At 41.1% G+C, this 22590-nt stretch overlaps 1 protein-coding gene across 1 annotated transcript in view; it reads right to left on the bottom strand.

Annotated features, from left to right (window-relative positions):
• LOC145409354 (uncharacterized) overlaps positions 1-22590 on the bottom strand; it is a 309085-nt gene that overhangs the window by 24629 nt on the left and 261866 nt on the right. Inside the window, exon 7 of the mRNA XM_080279823.1 lies at positions 9631-9714. Coding sequence (XP_080135949.1) covers positions 9631-9714 — 84 coding nt within the window. The remainder of the gene's footprint in view (positions 1-9630; positions 9715-22590) is intronic.

Raw genomic sequence — 22590 nt, 5'->3', positions numbered from 1 at the left:
CAGGAAATAAGGCCACTTAAACCAAAAAGGTTTAAAAAATAACGGTACATAATAACAGTCAGTTGTCATCATTTGCATGGATGTTTTCCTTACCGAGGCTAGTTACATCAGATTATGATTTTCAAATATTATACGCGCGCTAACTTACTGTAGCTTATTGCATAATGCTTATTAAAATTTTGGCGAATTCACGAATTATAGGTGCAGAAATAAAACTGTTTGAATATCGCTGACTTTCAGTACACTGAGATCTGGAGAAGTCTATAATTTGATTGCCTGATAGTGGAGCATACTAGCCTATAAATAGTGTAGAGTGCAATGCACAGTTGCGCAACAGACTACATCGTTATCACTGTGTCAAATAGCAATGAACAGTAATTGAAAGGATGAAGTATAATCTACCCCCCCTCCAAAAAATAAAAAAGACTAGTATAGAATTGCATAAAATAACTTACCTTCTCTTACGTCAAAGAAGTAGTGATGGACAGACTAAATAATTGCATGAAATAGCCTGTGCAGAGTCCAGTATTTTTTTTTTTAACAGAAAAACTAACAGAAAAAATAAATTGCAAGTATGATAAAAAAAAAAAAAAAATCCATATACCACATTACAGGTGTCCTTTCATAAAAAATCTGTAACACTTGGACTTGAACTGCTGCAGGTGGACAGTAATGTCATGAGCGCTGCCAGATCCCCTCGTGAAGCACGGGGGAAGGTGTGGAGAGGTGGCACAATGGATGCACCTTCGTTTGAGCATTTGCCATAAAAGAATCTGTCGAGTAATGAAAAGGAGGCAATATTCCATCTTACTTGCAGGGGAGGTATTGTGTAATTGCTGGATAATTAATTTTTCTTATACTAGTCGCTTTGTTCTGAATATAGTCCAGTTGTTTTAATGCAACCGCTCTAAACCCACTCCACAATACTCGAGCTAACAGGGCACATGACATGTATTATAGCTAACTGCTCGTTAGTGAAAAAGTTACGGATTCTGAACAATAATCTAAGTTTCCTTGAGACGGTTTTAGCAAGGGATCTAATATAAGAAGCCTGGCTGAGGGTATTATTAGGCCCAACACTTCCAGTGGTCATGGACAGTTTATTTAAAAACTGTTTTAGAAAGCCTACACTTTTATTGCAATGGAACTTAAAATGGGTGGCAAAGAATCACAAAACAGCGTCTACATAAGGGGAAGTTATATAGGCTATAAAAATTATATGTGTGTGTGTACAAACGTACAGTACATAGCCTACATAGAGTTTTGTAAATGGTGATGGCTAATGAATTGTTAACCATATGGTATTTTATTTTCACAATACGAATAGTACCGGGTGTATTAAATATTGTAAAATAAACTGTAGATAAAATGCAGTTATAAAAAAAAAAATGTACACAATAAAATTATGCAACAGAATAGTAGCTTACCCGGTACTTTACTTTAATACTGTCACTGTAATGCAAATATATCACAAGGCACTGGCGGCGACATCTACCGGTAACATCTTCAGATAATGTCTGATATAAGTTTTATACAACAATTGCCAACAAAATTGGGATTACGTGTATGTTGTATTCCTGACAAAGAAATAATCTTTATCGATTATTTTTTCATAGTCTTGTGCACCCACCGTTTATTGTTGTACTGGGAGTAGTTGATAAATCATTAACAGTTTTAAAAACAAATGTACAGTACAAAATCATTAAATCATAGGTCAGTCGGCTCGGCCTATGAAAGGCTCATGCCTTGTTGTTACGTATAGGTTTTTGGCGGGCGTGTCAAAACAAACTGGGGATTCCGTTATTCTTCACACTGTCATTAACTTTCAACACGTATATCGTTGCTTTATTCTGGACCAATTTTTAAAACGTATTCGTTTCCTGGGAATAACTTAATCAAATATCCACAGATGTGGCGCGTGCGCATACAGCAACACATTATGCATATTTCTGACTTATATATATATATATATATATATATATATATATATATATATATATATATATATATATATCGTTACATAGCCTATGATTTCATCATCCTCTGTGTAATTTTAACGCACAGTATGCTGCATGTTTGATCACGAGCGTGTTCTGCCTCAGTTCCCCCTTCTACCGTTATAGTAGAGTAAGTCGTTCTCTCTGTTGCTGTAGAGCGGGGATTATCAGCTTCTTTGTCCCCATGGCTTCATTTGCGCGTCCTTATTACAAGTTGTATCGAGCTCTGCTGGCCCCTATATAATGAGCTCAGTCTCTGCACCATTGCCACTTAGATCTGCTCCTCATTTTGTTCACATCTCTGTCCTCCCCTGTACAGATATTATTATTGTGAGTGCTCAAGAAATCTCCAAACATCTAGCAGCTGTGTGTAATTTGAGTATAACTGTTGTTGCATTTTTTCTTGTACTGTATAGCATAAATTTAATTTTGTAGGCCTAGTGAAGTTTTTGTAATTGATGTAGAGTTCTTTATGTCAGTCATTTTTTATAATAGTTTGTATCTGTAATTATTTATCTGGCATTCACTGAGTATTATCTGGTATCTCATTTTATCAGGGCTGACTTAGATAAATTTAGCTTCTTGCTAATTTCGTGTTAATAGAGGCTATTGCAGTTAAAACCATATATTTAACCTGCTTTATTTGCCATTACATTATCCTTATGAGTTCTGAATGTTTGTTGTTAGTTTGTGCATTAAACTTTAACTTGTAATTTTACCTAACTCTTTTGTTTTTGAACCTGGAACTTTACGGGACAGTAGTGACTCTTCGTATTCTCATTTTTAAAGTGTAACGTTATCTTTCTCTGTTCCGTAACATAAATTTTGGCGACCTCATATCAGGATATTTCAGGACATTATCATAAGTGATATTGCTTGATATTTTTGTGACTGTGATATATTCATGATGGCTACTATTTCCCTACACCTTGAAATGAAGCCAAAGATTTTTTGTCAAATGTGCAAACAGTGTGTGATATAGAAAACAGAACAAAGAATGAACTTAAGCTTGTTGCTCAACAATTGGGAATTGTTGTTCAAAATGCTCTCATCATTCTAAAACAGATCAGATTGTTGACCATATGAATTAATGAAAGCATTGTTTAATGTAACTCCTCCAAATGAGCAAACGCATGATTGAATTAGCTAAGTTACAGCTTAGCTCTGCAGGAGGCTCGTGTGAAAGGAAGCTGGAATTTCAAGCACGTGCTAAGGAGGCTGATGCTAAGGAGGCAAATGCTCGTATTCAAGAGGCACAGGTACAGGCTCAGGCACAAATTGAACTTGACCTAGGATTCAGGCAGACCATGATGTATCAGCAGCTGAAACAAGCGTGGAACTGGATCATCTAGCTCTTGATGATTTTGATGTGGCTAAAATAAAATGTTAAACTTGTCCCTCCTTTTAATTAATCTGATTTAACAAAGTATTTTCAAGTTGTTTGAGAGGGTAGCTTACATGGTTTTAATTGGCCTATAGGGAGTATTGGCCAGTACTCACTTCAAACTGTTCTCACTGGTAAAAGCTCAAGTAACTTATGCATCTTTGCCTTCAGGATCAGTCTGAGTAATTATGATGTAGTTAAGAGCTTGATTCTTAAGGCCTATGAGCTTGTTCCTGAAGCTTATAGAGTAAAATAAATTTAGGACAACTATACAAGTGCAAGATAAGCAATCCCATGTTGAGTATGCAAAAATCAAAGAAGATTTGTTAGAGCAGTGGTTAAATTCCCTAAGAATGTGGATTCTGATTTTGATAAATTTAAGCAGATGATTTTGCTGGAGGACTTCAAAGGTGTATTTATAAAGATGTAAGCTCTATAAGTGGTCTTGATGAGAAAAGAATAGATAATTTGTCTGATGCTGCAGTTTTAGCTGATGAGTATGTTCTCACTCACAAGAGATATTCTAGAGGGAAAAGGGAAAGCTGAGAGTAAGTACGTTGCCTCTACTCAGAGTACAGGTAACAGGAAAAGAGAATAAGGATGATGTTTCTCAGTGAAGTAAATACCAGCTTCACCTCTAGATTTCAGAAAAGTAAAATGTACTTATGCTGTAGTAAGCTTGGTCATACTTCACGGAGAGATGTTTCAGGAGACATGTGATGTGAACAAAAAGGAGTCTTTAAATATTCAGTCAATTGGTCTAGTGTCCACTCTTGAGAGTTCCCAGAATTCCTTTAAGCTGAGTTAACTGAACCTGCTTTGAGGGGTGTAAATCTTAAATTTTCATGATGGAGCTTCCTTTGAGCAGTAACGTGGGTGACACTCTCAAGAGTTCATGTGCTAATTTCCTGTCTGATGGATTTTGTCAGTCCTCTGGACAGTAATGACAGGAAATCAGTTAAAATATATCGTGACACAGGTGCTTTTCTGCCAATCCCTTATGCTGACCAGTGTTTCTAGGCTCTAATGTTAATTCCTCTGATGAAACTGACAGCTTATCTTACAAGGTGTAGGGAATAATTACTTCTCTGTTCCTCTGTGCCAGAGTGAATTTAGAAGTCTGGTTTTGTTAATGGTTCTGTTATGGCTGGGTTGGATTTGAGACACTCCCAATGTCAGGTGTAACTTCTTTACTTGGAAATGATATTGGTGGAAGTCAAAGTGTGTCCCAGCTCCTCAGTTGTCTAAGTGAGCCAGTGGCTGCGTCCCAGGATTGTGATGTCCCTGATGTGTTCCCTGCATGTGCTGTCACTAGGGCTAAGTCTAAAGTTACTGGTGATTTAGAGGATAATGATGATGAGGATGTTATCCTAGCTGACACTTTTCTTGCTAATTTGGACCACTCACCAGATGAGGCAGTACCCCGTAGTGTTGATAATTTGTCTCGTCAAGAGTTGGTTGAGTTGCAGGTTGCTGACCCTGAGTTGAAAGGTCTAGCTAACTCTGCTTGCAGTGAGGAAGAGTCAGCCGGTGCTTCTACTTGTTATTATGTAAAGTCAGGAGTACTTATGAGGAAGTGGAGACCCCCAACAGCATCAGCCGACTGTGAATGGGAGGTTGTACATCAAGTTGTCATCCCTCGTGTTTGTAGGCAGGATATCATTAGAGTGGCTCATGATTCCAGTTTGGCAGGACACCTTGGAGTGAGGAAGACTGTGGCACGCATTTTGAAACACTTCTACTGGCCAGGTATCTTCAGGGATGTTTCCTGGTATTGTAAGTCTTGTCACACCTGTCAAGTTGTGGGGAAGTGTAATCAGACCGAAAAGGTTGCACCTCTAGTTCCCATTCCTCCTTTTGAGGCGCCTTTCACCCGTGTGTTGGTGGATATTGTGGGCCCTCTTCCTAAGACTTCTTCAGGATTTTCTTATGTGTTGACCATGATTGATATGGCTACTCGTTATCCTGAAGCCATTCCACTTAGAAATATCTCAGCAAAGAACGTGGTTAAGGAAATGCTAGGGTTCTTCACAAAGTTTGGTCTGCCTAAGGAGGTACAGTCAGACCGGGGAAGTAATTTCATGTCAAACGTTTTCAAGCAGTCTCTGAAAGAGTTGGGCATCACCCAGATCACGTCTTCAGCTTACCATCCCCAGACCCAAGGAGCGTTGGAGAGATATCATCAAACACTCAAATCGATGCTCAAGAAATACTGTTTGGAACATCAGAAAGACTGGGATAAAGGTCTTCCATTCGTTGTATTTGCTGCAAGAGAATCTCCAAATGAATCACTGGGCTTCTCACCCTTTGAACTACTGTTTGGCCATGAAGTAAGAGGACCCCTTAAGCTACTCAAGGAATGCTGGCTGTCGGAGGAAGATGACGTCAACCTGCTGGAGTATGTGATGAAGTTCAAAGAACGGCTGTCCACTGCTTTACAGCTGGCGAGAGAGAATTTAGGAGCTGCTCAGGAGAAGATGAAGACTTGGTATGACAAGAAGTCCAGGTTACACCACTTTCAGCCAGGAGATCAGGTTCTGATTCTGCTACCAGTTCATGGGCAACCTCTTCAAGCCAAGTTTAGTGGCCCTTATTTCGTGGAGAAGAAACTCAGTGATGTCAACTATGTCATCGCCACACCAGATCGTAGAAAGAGCAAGCAACTATGTCACATCAACATGCTAAAGTTATATCACAGGCGGGACGAAAATAATCCAGTCTGCACTGTAGCTGTTCCACCCGAGTCTGCAAGTGAAGCTCTCCCATGCAGTATGAGCCTGAGTGATAGTTTGGGGAAGAATCCTGATATCATGAATGATCTCCAGACTAAGCTTTCTCATCTACCACCCAAGGAAAGGCAGGAGTTTTCGGCATTACTGCAGGAGTACCCGCAAGTGTTCCGTGCCACTCCAGGAAGAACCACTGTGTTGATGCATGATGTCGATGTTGGAGACGCAAAGCCAATTAAATTGCCTCCTTACCGTGTGAACCCAGTGAAAGTTCCTCTCATCCAGAAGGAGTTTGGCTACCTGTTGGACCACAAGATGATTGAGCCCTGTCAGAGCGAGTGGAGTTCTCCTGTCACTCTAGTCCCTGAGCCAGGTGGGTCACAGCGGCTTTGCATCGACTACAGACGTGTTAATCAGATAACCAAAACAGACACTTACCCTCTCCCTCATGTGGAAGATTGCATAGACAAGATCGGAAAGGCTAGGTACATAAGTAAGTTTGATTTGTTAAAGGGATACTGGCAAGTACCTATGACTGAACGTGCTAGGGAGATCTCATGTTTTGTAACATTAGGAAAGACATTTGCATGTTCTGTAATGCCATGTACAGATTGTTTTAGAGTAATAAGAAATTTCCTTTGTAAATTTCTTTTTTCTTTGTGGGGAGGTGTTACATAGCCTATGATTTCATCATCCTCTGTGTAATTTTAACGCACAGTATGCTGCATGTTTGATCACGAGCGTGTTCTGCCTCAGTTCCCCCTTCTACCGTTATAGTAGAGTAAGTCGTTCTCTCTGTTGCTTAGAGCGGGATTATCAGCTCTTTGTCCCCATGGCTTCATTTGCGCGTCCTGCTTACAAGTTGTATCAGGCTCTGCTGGCCCCTATATAATGAGCTCAGTCTCTGCATCATTGCCACTTAGATCTGCTCCTCATTTTGTTCACATCTCTGTCCTCCCCTGTACAGATATTATTATTGTGAGTGCTCAAGAAATCTCCAAACATCTAGCAGCTGTGTGTAATTTAAGTATAACTGTTGTTGCATTTTTTCTTGTACTGTATAGCATAAGTTTAATTTGTAGGCCTAGTGAAGTTTTTGTAATTGATGTAGGGTTCTTTATGTCAGTCATTTTTGATAATAGTTTGTATCTGTAATTATTTATCTGGCATTCACTGAGTATTATCTGGTATCTCATTTTATCAGGGCTGACTTAGATAAATTTACTCTTGCTAATTTCGTGTTAATAGAGGCTATTGCAGTTAACCATATATTTAACCTGTTTATTTGCCATTACATTATCCTTATGAGTTCTGAATGTTTTGTTGTTAGTTTGTGCATTAAACTTTAACTTGTAATTTTACCTAACTCTTTTGTTTTGAACCTGGAACTTTACGGGACAGTAGTGACTCTTCGTATTCTCACTTAAAGTGTACGTTATCTTTCTCTGTTCCGTAACAATATATATATATATATATATATATATATATATATATATATATATATATATATATATATATATATATCCATATCAATCTTCTTTCGATCTATCTGTCTGTCTATTTATCTTTCTATAAATATCCATATATTAGTCCAAATTCACGTAAAAAGAAACTCAGTTTTCTTACCACACGCACTGGCACCTTTGCACCTTATTTCATATACCAGCATTCAGCAATTGCCCATGTGTTCCACATAATGTATGCATCGTTCACATTTCCTGTCTGCTCTTTCTGTCATACATTATTTCTAGATCCACGCAAGCAGCATACAACTTCCTGCCTCTTTGTTAATACTTACTACTACTGTACAACTTAGAGAGAATATCTTATCTACACACATCCTCCCTTTCTTAAAATTCCATTTTTCCTCTCCAGCCAATTTCTCGGTTGTGTCCGTAACTCTGTTAACAAATATCCTGCCATATAGCTTTCCCACTATACTAAGAAGACAGTGTCCCTATAAATACTGAAAACTTTTTCCCCCTTCTTTTTATACAAGGAAACTATTATTTCTTCATTTATAGTCCTTTGGCTCTCTACCATCCTCGCAAACGAAGCTGCACACTCTCGAGATCTGTTCAGTCATTATATTTCAACATTCCGCCACACACATCGTATATTCCTGGTGTTTTCTACATTGGACTTTTTTCATTACCCTACACAATTCCATCCTACTGATCCCTTCCTGTCTTCTCGCCTCTTCTCTAACTCATTCCCAACCAATTATGAGTGTACTAGTACTCCTTTTGTTTTCTACAATCAGCAGCCCAATAAAATGCTTATCCATTCGATTATATACTGTCACCTCTCCACCATTATTTTACCAGTAAAACGCCTTTGTCGGCGAGGTACGAGCGAGGATATTTAAATCCGAAAGCATCGAAATGTTGCCGTACACCTGGAGGATGCCTAGAGTATACTGATGGCTATCTAGCTACCAAGTTTCATACCTTTACGACAAACTCTTTGGCCTGTGGCCCTCTTTGAAGATATTTGACATGCTGCACTTGGCGCGTGTCACCTGCCACGTGCACCGCCTGGGTGTGATGCAACCTGTCAAAAATATATATTAAAGAATTGGGCTACCATATGATTCCAACCACGCAGTGATCGGTCCTGTGGTTGCTGAGATAATTATAAGCTTCTCAAAAACGTTAACGGCTCGGGCCTCTCATTAGTGAGAAAATGCTGCTACTTGACAAGAAACTCGCAAGGGCTTCGCCCTCGCTGGCAGTCACTTTTATCTTGATATTTCCTGTACTACCGGCTGTTTAGGTGTTAATTTACTGCTTGACCTCTTTCCAGAATAGCTTCTTACATTTCCTCCTTATTCTCAAGTACCTTTGAAATTCCTCATCCACTCTCTCCTACGATGTCTTCCTACCTCTACACTTCTCAACACACAATCCTCTGTTAAGCCTCGTACTTCCCATCCAGTTACAATATGCTTTCTTACCTTCCACGACATGCTTCATATCCTTATTTCACCACGTTGTTCCTTTTACAGTATTACCTCTTTTCGTATCTGCATACGTTCTCTCACATACTCTTACACAGTGCTTCCTCCTGTAGCCCCATTATTCATATAGTCCACCTCCCACATCTGTTGTAAATCATCTCTGTCTGTCGCCTCTCCACTTCCTTCTTGTATAGAACCCTTTTCCTCCAGCAGCCGTCTACGCACTGTTTTGCAACATATATTTTCTGAGGCCCTTCCGTAATCATGCTCACTCATCACTTTTCACTTTTATTTCTGACACTACTACAAAATGATCAACAAGTTACTCCTTAATTCCCATATATTCGCTAGTATTAATTATAAATCTTCTCTAAGAGGAATAAAATCATCATGGTCGTTATAAAGATTATCTTAAAAGTCTTTTTGCCAGTCGTTTCGACAATTATTTTATGTCATCTTCAATGGTTCAAACCTAATAGAAAAAAAATTACTTAAGTAAAAGTACGTTACATAATTGTAACACACACACACACACAAACGAGAATAGGAAGTGATACTCACAGATATGCGCCTCTCGTGGCGTGAAGTGCCCCTCCCTGCCTTGTACTCTTGATACTGCGATGTTACACACAGCAACGCGTACGTCTGGGGGGGAAAGGGACAGTAATGAGAGAGAGAGAGAGAGAGAGAGAGAGAGAGAGAGAGGGGAAGGGAAGGTTGTGGTTTTAGATTTAGATACATTTATGGAGAAAAATACCGGTACATATATCAGCGTATGGATACATTATCTACAAAAGATGATGGTAATTCGGTAGCCAACTTCCCGACAACTTTTGATTGTCAGATACAGTCGATACATAAACAAAATTCTCACTGGAAAATCTTAGAGAAAAATTATCTATCTATCTATCTATCTATATACCGCGTATATATATATATATATATATATATATATATATATATATATATATATATATATATATATATATATATATATACTGTATATTTATTTATATTTAGTTTATATTTATATATACATACGTAAAATGCAAGAAAGAAAGAACCAAAGGCAAGGAGCCCGGATGTTTGTTTCTTAAAAAAAAAAAAAAAAAAAGCCAAATCCAAGATCGGTTCATTTGTAGGTGCTTTGACACACTTCGTTTAAGAAACTGGAGATTATACGCACTAGGAAATACAGGCAGAGAAAGACAATTTCAGAGATTACTTGTTGCATATAAAAAGGACTAGAAGTAATGGTTAACTCTTGCATTACAGAGCTGGGAAGAAAAGGGATAAGAATACGCTGCAGGACGGGTAATACGCACCAGCCATAGTAGTGGAAAGATGCAAGCAGATAGCTCAGGGATGCAGCGACCATTTAATAAGTGTTAGAAAAGAGAACAAGATGCATGCGTGCGGCGAGGAAGTGCGGAGACGGAGGTTGAAGGGAGCCAATAAAAGTAGGAGAGTTAATGAGAAGAAAAAACCTCTGACTTCACCTTGTTGAGAACAGCTGTATGTGTTGAGTCTCCCCAAACATGAGAGTTGTGCTCTACACAGGGACGAATAAAATCCCTATATAAGGTCAACAACTGTGTAGGAGCAAAGGGTACATCAATCGACTTAGCATGTTATCTCTTGGAAGCAGAGTTTACAAGAAAGGTAAAATGATCTTTCGAAGATAAATCCCAAGAGAATGAAAGGCCAAGAATGTTCAATGATGATGCAAGATTTAGTTGGATATTGTATAAAAATTAAAGGATACTCCTGTGGAGTATTTCGACAGGTCGAAAGATGTACGGCGTGAGTTTTTGATGAATTAAAAACAAGATTATTTTTGTCCCAGTTCGAGATACTAGCTAAGTCAGACATTAGGTGTGCCATAGCCTCATCCTTTTTTTGTTGAAGTAACTGCTGAGACAGATTCTACGAGGAGGAAATGGAAAGGTGAAGGATGGAGTCAGCATCATATACGAAGGTGGATTTAGATGTACAACTGAGATCATTGATGAATAGAAGGATGAAAATTGTGATATGACAGAATCCTGAGGAGCACCACTACTGATGGCCTTAGGAGAAGAATGGTCGACGTCTACAACATCAGCTACAGAATTACCCAAAAGGAACCTAGATATGAAAGCACAGATTGTAAGATAGAAACCATTAATTGTCAGTTTGGAAATTAAAGAATTGGAGTCGATCAAAAACCTTTGACATGTGTTGTGGAATGCCAACGTTTTCGGCACTGTACCGAAAGGGGGATGACCAAGATTAAGTGAGAAGATGGCAAGGGGATCGTCCGTGGAGAAATCCATATTGGCGATCAGAAAGAAGGTTATGACAAGGTGATTCTTTTTGTTAATAACTGATCAAGAACTTCAGAAATACAGGATGTTAAAGCAAATGGATGATAGCTAAAGGGCTGAGAACGGTTACCCTTCTTTGGGACAGGCTGAAAGACAGCAAACTTCCGACAAAAAGGAAACGTACAACTCAACAGACAAATGCAAAAGAGTTTTCCTAGGCAGGGGCTAAGCACAGAAACGCAGTTCTTGAGGGCAAAGAGGGGACCCCATCAGGCCCATTTGCCTTGTTATAGTCGCGGCGAGCGACTCTTAGGTTGTTATTAGCGTACCCTGGCAACCTAGCATTCAAAAGTGCGTCTGATTTCGTATATAATATGAGACGCATGTGATTCGTGTATTATACGTTCGTGTATAATAATATTCGTGTATAATATATTCGTGCATAATAATATGATATGCTTATAATATAATGCGAAATCGGACGCACTTTTGAATGATAGGTTGCCAGGATACGATAACGACAACCTTAAAGTCTTGCGCCGCTACTATAGTACTGAAGCCAGTGATGGAAGAGAGTGCATCTGCTGAAGAAATTTTAACGTCAGTCATGAGGAAGTAAGAGATGGGAAGTCATGGAGGAACAGCGCTGGAATCATCTGAGGTGAAATTGGAGGAGAAAGACTAAGCAAAGAAACCTGCTTTTTCAATAGAAGAAACAGCTAGTGAACCATCATAGTGGAACAGAGGAGGGAAGGCTGATGAATTAAAATTGTTAGAAAGTTTCTGACAAGATGCCAGGAGTGGGAAGAATGTGAGACAGAGAGTTCAGAGCATTTAGAACAAATGAAATTTTTCTTGGCACACTAAAGAACAGACTTAATACGGTTCTGGACAGAGACATAAAAGTGATGAGATTCAGGGGTGGGTTGGTTATGGTACGGTTGATAAAGCCTTCACCTTATTGTGGACAGCATGAGAAGAAACGTGATTAAACTTTTTTTTTGTTAAATAGTCACAGGATAAGAGAATGGAATGTATGCTTCCATGCCCGAAAGAGAACCCTCGTAATGTGTGAGGCACATTCAGATGGCTCATGGCCATAGAAGCAATAATCAAGCCAGACAAAATTAAAGAATTTCTGCCTGACTGCCTCCCAATCAGTAGCTCAAAAGTGCTGCAGCCGCCACTTCTTGGGAGGGTGCACACGCCTTACTGAGGTGACTGGAAAAGTTAAGGTGATAAGGCTGTGTTCAGAGGACCCCAATGGAGAGAAGAGATTAACAGCATAAATACAAAGATTAGTTGTATGGACGACATCAAGTATGTTGGAACTCTCTTCAAGGCAGTCAGGGATATGTATAGGGTGGTGTACAAGCTGCTCTAGGTCATTAAGGATCGATAAAATGTAGGCTTGTGCAGCAGGTGGATCAGTGAAAGGAGAGGAGAACTAAAGGTGGTGGTGAAATTTGCAGTCACCTAGAATGATGATTTCAGGAAGTGGAGAAATTGTTAGGATCTGTTTCATGTTAGAAGTAAGATAGTTAAAGAATATTTCAGGGTCAACAGAATTTGGGGATACAGTCAGTCCTCCCCTAATGCGCTTTGCTGCAGTGCGATAATGCTCTAATGCAGCATGATTTTGCAGAAGGAAATAAACATTCTAACGTGGGCACTGTTAGCGTAACACAGTAATTTGAACCGGGTGGGCTGTGATATGATGTGAGTCGCTCTGCCTCACAATGCTTGTCGTCATCGCCCGCCAATCATGCTTCACCTTTCTTGCTCTCCCAGCCACCCAACCAGTCAGGACCCCCTTACCTCACTCCTGCCTCCTGTGTTCCCCTCTCGGCCCACTCCTACCCACATCCTCCTCCTCAGCTAGCCTTGTGTTCTCCCCCTCTACCTCATCTCCGGCGATGTGTCTGCGCTTCTCCTCATATAAGGTACAATAAATAAAAAAGTCCTATTGGCCTAATGTATTTTTTGTAACCATATTAGTTCTTTTAGGAGGTTTAAATTGGGGGGTATAAAAAATTTTGCACCCTGGGGGCGGGGGAAGTGGACTTTGGGCAGGGGTCCGGAAGGAAATAGAGGTTTTCAAGAGTCCCTCTAATGTGATATTTGCCTAACGTGAGTCGGTGCGGAAGCATATACCAGCGTCAGGGACGACAGACTGTACGTACACAACACGGGTATATTTCGTCAGTAAATGACAGGATGGCCTAAGACAGAGAATAAAGAATTCAGAAGATTCAAATTCAGTAATGAAAGAGGAAGATACGGTATTCTGCACCTATGCACAACATGCACCATTTGCTTCGAGGTGAACTTAGAGAAATTACGGAGATTCAGATAAGGATTTTCTATCAATCACCTCACACAGCTGAGTCTCAATTTTGAAGAGAAGGTGAGGTCTAGAGAAAAAGAGGCGATGTTCTACAACAAGAAAGTTGCAGGAAAGACAATGAATGGTGCGTAAGTAAATATAGAGTGAGTCAGACAGCGATTCCATTCATCTCACATGGCCGTCACCGGGAAAGGGGCTGGTCTGGGGGGGGCTTTGATAGCCCCTCCTTGGGAGCTCCTAATTTGTGTGTTGAGATCTATTTTATCTAAATTCATAGTAAGAAGTTTGGTGTGCAATGTCCATGTGGTGTGTTGTTGACAGGAAGTTGTATAGAAGAGTATGCTGGCCAACTCACTGTGATACCAAAACAAAATGTTCAGCAAAGGGGGATGGTCAGAAGCTATTCCTGTGGGCTGATGAAACAGCATCTCCATCTCTCCGTTTCATCAGCTGTCCATCCACCCTGGGAGTACCTCCCTGTTTGACTGGTGCTACAATCAACTCCCTACACACACACACACACACACACACACACATATATATATATATATATATATATATATATATATATATATATATATATATTAAATTCTCACTTATTGGGCATAATTTTGCCAAGCTCTGCACTGGTTACTGTGAAACACTGGATATTCCATAGTACCCCCATCAGCTCACTATTAGGTGTCGAGCAAGGTATTGTGCTAATATCCGTCTCGAACCCGTATCCTGGCAACATTCCCATGAGTAAAAGATGATATTTAAGCATTAGTTACAAAAAATATTGATACAATACATTAATACAGTAAAGCAGTGCCGGTTGGGTACCATTTTTGAGCCGGTTGAATCAACTCAGTGCCGGATGTTGCATAGAATCATTGGTTACATCCCATTTCGGTGCAGGATATTGCATAATTTCGCCGGATATTGTTTTAATGGAGCCGAGCGTGCAGCACCAGGTATTGCATTGTGCCACATACTCCGACGATAGGTAAATGATTACTAGTGGAGAAGGGAGAAAAAGTGAGCAGATGGAGAGAACACTTTAAGGAACTGTTGATCATAGAGGATGGAAGTGATGCCAGTATAAGTAGCTGGGGAATGGCTAGGAGAAGGAGGGAGGTGAGAAGACAGGAAGAAATCAGTAGGATAGAAGTTGTGGAAGCAATGAAGAAAGTTAAACTGGGGAAAGCCCCAGGAATTGATTAAGTGTGTGGTGAAATGTTGAAGCATGGGGAAGAGATAGTAGTAGAATGGATGTGGAAGATGTGCAGATTGGCCTGGGAGGAAGGTAGAGTTCCGGAGGACTGGAATTCAGGTATAATTATTCCCTTGTACAAAGGAAAAGGGGAAAAAGAAGTGTGTGGTAATCATAGGGGCATTTGTCTTCTTAGTATAACAGGAAAAGTTATGGTAGGATACTTATTGACAGAGTTAGGCAAATAACAGAGGAATTAGTTGGAGAAGAACAGGAGGCTTTAGGAAGGGAAGAGGTTGTGTAGATCAGATATTCATTCTTAGATCTTTAGTGGAAAAGTTTCTAGAGAATGGAAAGAAGTTGTATGCGGCTTTCATGGATTTGGAGAAAGCATTTTACAGGGTGGATAGACAAGGATTGTGGAAAGTATTAAGAATATATGAGGTAGATGGGAAGTTGTTGAATGCTGTGAAGAGTATGTATGATGGTGCTAAGGCTGCAGTGCGTGTGGATGGTGAACTGAGTGAATTTTTCTCTTTGAAGGTTGGGTTGAAACAGGGATGTGTCATGTCTCCATGGTTGTTCAATCTGTACATGGATGGGGTAATAAAAGAGGTACAAGGTAGGGTAGTGGATGTTGGAGTGGCCCGGGTGAGAGAGGGTAATGTTTGGAAACTCCCTGTATTGTTGTTTGCAGATGATACTGTGTTGTTGAGTGAAGACGAAGGGGAGCAGCAAGGCTTGGTGGATGAGTTTGAGAGAGAGTTTATGAAACGGAATCTAAAGGTGAATGTAGGAAAGAGTAAAGTGATGGTCTTTGAGAGAGGTGAAGTCAGTGAATGTACAGCGAGGTTGGATGGTGAAGAATTGGAAAATGTGAGTACGTTTAAGTACTTGGGTAGTGTGATGAGTAAGGATGGAGGTTTGGAGGGTGAAGTGCTTGAAAGGGTACAGCAGGGAAGAAAGGTTGCTGGTTCCTTGAAAGCAGTGATAAGAAACAGGGAAGTGAGCATGGAAGTGAAAAAGTTACTACATGACAGTATTGTGATACCAACTCTAACGTATGGAAATGAAGCTTGGACGTTGTTGGAGGGGCACAAGTCAAGAGCGAGAGCAGTGGAAATGAGTTATTTAAGAGGAACCTGTGGAGTCACATGAAGAGACAGGCTGACAAATGAGTATATAAAGGAGCGTTGTGGTGTTGATGTAGATGTGATAGGATGCTTTAGGAGGAATACACTGAGGTGGTTTGGTCATGTGGAGAGGATGGAGAGTCAAAGACTGTCGAAGAGAGTGTATGTGAGTGAGGTGGAGGGGGGGGGAGAGGGGGAGGCCGAGGATGAGATGGAGGGATGGGGTGGAGAGGTATATGAGAGAGGGGGGTGTGAGTTGGGAAGAGGACAGTGAAATGGCGGGGAACAGGGCGACGTGGAGGCGATTTGTTTGTGGCCACCCCAAACGGGACTGAGGCGTCTAGCAATATATATATATATATATATATATATATATATATATATATATATATATATATATATATATATATATATATATATATATATATATATATATATAAAGAGAGAGAGAGAGAGAGAGAGAGAGAGAGACTGTAGAAATGTGTGGTAGGTGGGGCACTCACCATCCACTCATTTGATGTAGTGTTGCTCTCTGGTGTCTGTCCTTTCCTGTCCTCCATACTTCTTTCCATCCATCCTCTTCTGTCTTTCTTTCCTTCATTCTTTCCTCTTCCTTCTGCTCATGGGTGACTCTACACTGAGTGAAAAGCCAAATGGTTTCCTGTACACCAGGAAACCATTTACTATGTGGGTGGTAACCATTTAACCAAATTTTGGCGCCTGATGGTTTAGTGGGTAATAACGGTGCTCCAATCAGATGAGCCGGTGAAGGTTTATATCCAAGGGATGGTTGGGGTTTATTGCTAAGGTAATGCCACTCAGGGATGAGTGAGGCTGGTCACTCTCATCTTAAATGCCAGGACCAACTTGCCTAGCCCCGGGCTCCTACGCTCCTCATATATATATATATATATATATATATATATATATATATATATATATATATATATATATATATATGTATGATATATATTATATATATATATATATATATATATATATATATACAGTATATATATACAGTATATACAGTGGGCTCGCACAGTGCACGAGAGATTGGGCGGTCCTGGTCCTTGTGCACTGTGAAATCGGACACTGTGAATACATATCTTATGGGAAAAATTACATATGGGTGGTACCCCCTCACACCTGGGCATTTTTTGGCCCTTAGAGACATAATAAAGGTCAAAATTTTCAGACGTTGTACTACAGATATTGCTACAGTACCAAAAATATGGGTAGTCACCATAACGACAGTAGACAATAGGCCTGATGGACTTAAATAACGGGTACCGAGGCACGGCAACACTTACAGCGCTATACCCCTTGCCGCACCAACAGTTCCTTCCACAGACTCCTCTTATGAGCACCTTCCCCAGGAGCCTCAAAGTCATTCACTTCGGCCATAAACCCCTCGAAGTCCAATGCTGACACTTCTGACATTGCATCTTCTTCATCATCAACAGGAACAGTATCAGACCATGCAGCTGGTTCCTCAATTTCACCAACTTGAGCCCACTGTGTGTAGCTTGTTATGAGCGTCTGTCTTCTCCTGCTTGTTTCTTGCCTGTGCCTGTCTGTGTAAAAACGGAAGAATTTGTCGATACCAACCAAAACTTCCTCTATTCTTAGGCTGCTCACTTCCTGTTCCTTTACTTCTTCCTTGAGCTTATCCATGGCAGCAAGGATCTTGCTTATTCTTGACATACACAGCTCTATATTCCCCTCCATCACACTAGACTGCTCAACTTGACTCTGCCTGGTGTCGGGCTCTGCGTCAGCCTCATCTATCCGTTGCAAGACTTCCTCGGGAGGCTGTTCCTCATTAGCAGCGTGCACTTCCCGTATATTCGCCTACGTAATGTCCTCGAAACCTGGTACAGCTTGTGCTGCTGTCAGTGTTGCTGCCTCAGCCTTGGCCAATGCTTGAATGGCAGTCTCTTGGGTCGTGCATAGGTAAGGCACGAGCATTCACCACTCATGGTTTACTGTTGCAGGTGTAATCTGGTGCCATGCTTGTAGGAGAAAGTCAACTGCGTCCTTCACTGTAAAACGACGCCAAAATGCCTCAACAGTCAGGTCACCTGTGGCAGGTCGGGATACAGCTGCTGGCGGAGATGGTACAGCAGCAGGTGCCTCATGAAGGTCTTCGTCGTGATCTTCTTGTAAGGCATGAAGCTCCTGTTGTGTGTCAGTCTTACTGCATAGGTAGTCGTACACTTGCTTGTGGTAGAAGTGCTTCACAGTTGCGATCAGTTCTTGATCCAGTGGCTGCATTAGTGACGTCGTCCGGGGCGGCAGAACCACAACACGACAATCCTTGTGCAGTTCTTCTAGGTATGGAGAGTGACTTGGTGCATTGTCTAGCACGACGAGCATCTTAACCCCTAAATCCCACAATTAGATCTGGCTCGTCTGCCACTGGAGCCACAATTTGAGGGTGTTTTTGACTTTCACCAAGGGGAAAATCAATATGTTCTGGCTAAAGAGGAAGAATTTACACACCTGACAGCACAATCGGCACCTCCCTAGGCCTAATGGTTACCGCACAATCAAGGATAAAGTTAAACAAAAAATAGTTACCCCAAAATTTTTGAAAGCCCCCATAGTTATGATAACTAACTATTTCTATTATTGAAATACGTCATTGCAATATTATATGTCACACCAAACCCTCTAGAACAGGTGTTTTGGGGTGTGGGGAGATTACTTACTTTTGGAGAGAGAAAGTACCCTGTGGGGAGAAGGTTTGTAGGGATGGAGGTTGGATAAAGCTGTCACGAATCAAATTTGCGACATTTTCCTTTTGTGAGAAGCCACGAACTATTAGTGGAAAACTCACTGTTTATTGTTCAGTTAACCGCTCATTCGGATGGAAGCTTTGTCAAATCAATTTTTCAGTGTCATACGTTATCGTCTTTGCGTGAGACATTGGCGCTTCCGCTGAACAATTTGTTTTGGGTGCGTCTCGCTCACTCGACCGTTAGAAAAATGCGGCCTACTGCTCCCCCTTTTTTCCCCACGACTTACGCAGTCAAGTGTTTGTTGTGACGGAGAGAGGTCCTGTGCTCCAGAAGTGTGAGAGGTCAGCTAGCACCCAAGCTCCACTAGTACAGTCTCCAGACTCCCATCCCTGGTTCAGCTTTGGGTGATACGCAGCATTCATCGACCAGTATTTCCTTTTTGTATTTCCCTAGTCTTAAGAGTTTAATTAAGGTGTTTTTCCTAGGCGTAAGGATTTAGCTCTTGTGTGAGTGAGTGAGTGCGATCTCATTAATTTGATTTTGAATTGTAATGTTAAATTTATTTTGTAATCAATAAATTTAACAGTTCTTTTGCTTGAGCTTAATGTAAAGTAAACTCTTGTTTCATTTCTCCATAATTAAGCTTATTTCCCATATAGCTCCTAGCTTGCATAAACGTTTTGCTATTCATAACTGGTACTTAGACCAGTTTTGTATTAAACTTAAAATCCGTTGTGCCTCCTAGGAGTTAAGCATCAGCAAGAACCTGATGTTAGTATTAGTTATTTATTGTCAGGGGTGAAGTAACTTTCTCCAGAGGCTACAGTACTAATGAACAGCAATTGAGTAATTAGTCTCTGCTGTGTACTGTTGAGAAAGTTTATAAATTCTCGTTCTTAGAGAATCGTGCACAAGCCAGCGTAAAGTAATCGTTGCTTGATGTTGCAAGACAATCATTGTCTCTGCTCTTCAATATTATTGAATATTATTATCAATTAAATAATATTGAGCAGATATTTTAAAAACCCAGTGATATTTATAAAAACCTCGTGACAATTGGCGACCTCATTCGAGGATATTAACTCCTAGCTCTAAAGCTATTCACGAGATAGTACTCACTCGTTCATATTTAGGTATTTATCATTAAAGTTTATAGGCACAAGCTTACTGGTGTTTACCGTTAATTTAGCAAGTGAATTTTTGCTTTATTAATCCATAGAGTACTTAACTCTATTTAGTAGTTTATTCTTGGTAATGCTAGACGATTTTATTTGCTCCTGGGAAGTCACCGTACCCATTGTGTTTATTATTGAGTCTTCCCAGTCATTTGCATTTTTGCTCTAATCTTTGCCAGTTAACTAGATAAGACTGGTCACCACTAGCTTGTGTCTGTATTCTTTATTTGTGTTATTAGCATTCGTTTGCGAAGCAGTATCAGCCACGCAACCGACCGTCGGGACAAACTTTTTCACCACCAGCTCAGCAGCATGGTGGTCACGTCCCTACCAGTATGGGTACTCCCCCACAGTTCACTAGTCCCACAGTGACAGTGAACCCCCCTCCACAGATGGCCAATGTTCCATCTTCCCAATATAATTCACAAGGCACAATGTTTGCCGCATCAATTCAGCAGCCTCATGAGTGGCTAGCTGCTTCCTCCACAGGCCCTCCCACAGGTGACAGTACCTTCCTTGTTCAGCCAGGGTTTGTGGGAGACATTCCTGTGAAGGTCCTGAGAGAGTCTAGTTTGGCCTGAGCAGTATACAGGTCGACAGATCCATGCAAACCTTATTGATGGATCAGTGAGACTGTTCCCTGAGGCATGTATCCAGGTGGCATCTCCATTTTATACTGGTACGACACTTGCAGTTGTCATGCCAGAACCTTTATTTGAACTCATCATCGGAAATATTTCCGGTGTCAAGGATAGTTGCTCCGATGATGACGCTACTCAGACTTCGGCTGCTGCGGTAACACGAGCCATGGCTGAGGCTCCAGACTGTGTCACCCCAGTGATCATTGAATCGCCGCAAGATCTGATGTATAGTCAACTTGTTGTACAAGAACAACATTCTGACCCGACACTTGCTGCCGTGCGGAACAAACAAAAGGGTCGAGTGATTAAGTATTCACGGGGAGGTCAAGCCAAGTTCCTTCGCAAACAAGGACGGCTCTACCGTGAGTCACGAACACCCGAGGGCGAGGTTCGACTGCAGTTTGTCGTTCCCGCCAAGTACCACCTAGCAGTGTTACAGTGGGGTCATTGTTCAGCCTCAGGAGGTCACATGGGCAAAAGGAAGACCCAGTGCTGTATCCGAGCTGACTTTTTCTGGCCAGGGATGGGACGAGACATAGATAGTTTTGTCCGTTCCTGCAGTGTGTGTCAAAGTAACACCACTAATCAAGGACATGTCCTTCCTGTGCCATTCATAACCACACCTGTAATCTCTGAGTCAGTTGAGAGACAGGGTAGTGGTGAAGTGGGTGCAGACCTGACGTCAAGCTCATTGGCCCCACAGGACACATTATGTCCAGGGCCTGTACATACAAATTATGTACCGTAGGTTAAGGGGGAAGTTCGAAAGAGAACTCCGCAGAGGCGATTCGAGGCTATGGAAGACCCAAGTTTGCACAAGGATTCTCAGCTCCCCGATACTAATATAAGTACTGTAGGTTAAGGGGGAAGTGAGAACTCCGCAGAGGCGACTTGAGGCTATGGAAGACCCGAGTTTGCACAAGGATTCTCAGCTCTCCAATACTAATATAAGTACTGTAGGTTAAGGCACAGGTTGAGGACCCGTGTGCAGTTCGAGGCTATAGAAGACCCGAGTTTGCACAAGGATTCTCAACTTGCCGTCACTAATCGTGTGCTATAATTAATGGCGACCTCGAATGTACGAAGCTTAGGCTGTCACTTGTATTTTTCGGCCAGAGTGTATTTTTCATAGCATGTACTGATTGCTAGGCAGAGAGAGTAATTGTAACTTAATAAGAATTTTGTCTCACTGACACTTTTGATGCTCCACCTTAATTGGTTTTGCAGGTACAGCAATGGGTGTAGCAGTTTTGCTGTGCGGGCCAGCTGATCGTCTGCCGCACACTGCCGCCTCTTCTCTGCCTTCGTCGTCGTCATATTATTATTTATTGTGTCATTTTACACATAGGTACAGTTACACTACAACTGTCACACCTACACCGTGTATTACATACACCACGCTACACAACAATTAGTTGTCAGTGTAAATGTAGCGAATTTTCGCTCAGTTTGTCCTGAGTACAGGATTTTCACCGTCGTCACGGACTTTTTCCCTCAAGCTTGCTTCTATTAACTTAAATACGAGGTTTTTTTTCGCTCACTGGCGACTGCGACTTTCTCCTGTAGCAGGATAGCACACAAACCACAGTGTGAATCTTGTGTGACTGAGTTAGATGTGTACATATATATATATTCCACAAATTTTTTCCCATAAGGAAAAAATTTAATTTTGTAGGGGCGTAATGTCACGAATCAAATTTGCGACATTTCCCTTTTGTGAGAAGCCACGAACTATTAGTGGAAAACTCACTGTTTATTGTTCAGTTAACCGCTCATTCGGACAGAAGCTTTGTCAAATCAATTTTTCAGTGTCATACGTTATCGTCTTTGCGTGAGACATTGGCGCTTCCGCTGAACAATTTGTTTTGGGTGCGTCTCGCTCACTCGACCGTTAGAAAAATGCGGCCTACTGCTCCCCCTTTTTTCCCACGACTTACGCAGTCAAGTGTTTGTTGTGATGGAGAGAGGTCCTGTGCTCCA

The sequence above is a fragment of the Coenobita brevimanus genome, chromosome 80, assembly GCF_032717465.1.
Source record: "Coenobita brevimanus isolate Jiangsu-jjx chromosome 80, ASM3271746v2, whole genome shotgun sequence".
Classification (NCBI taxonomy): domain Eukaryota; kingdom Metazoa; phylum Arthropoda; class Malacostraca; order Decapoda; family Coenobitidae; genus Coenobita; species Coenobita brevimanus.
Note: the sequence above shows the minus strand (reverse complement) of the source record. Positions and strands in the feature narration are given on the sequence as shown.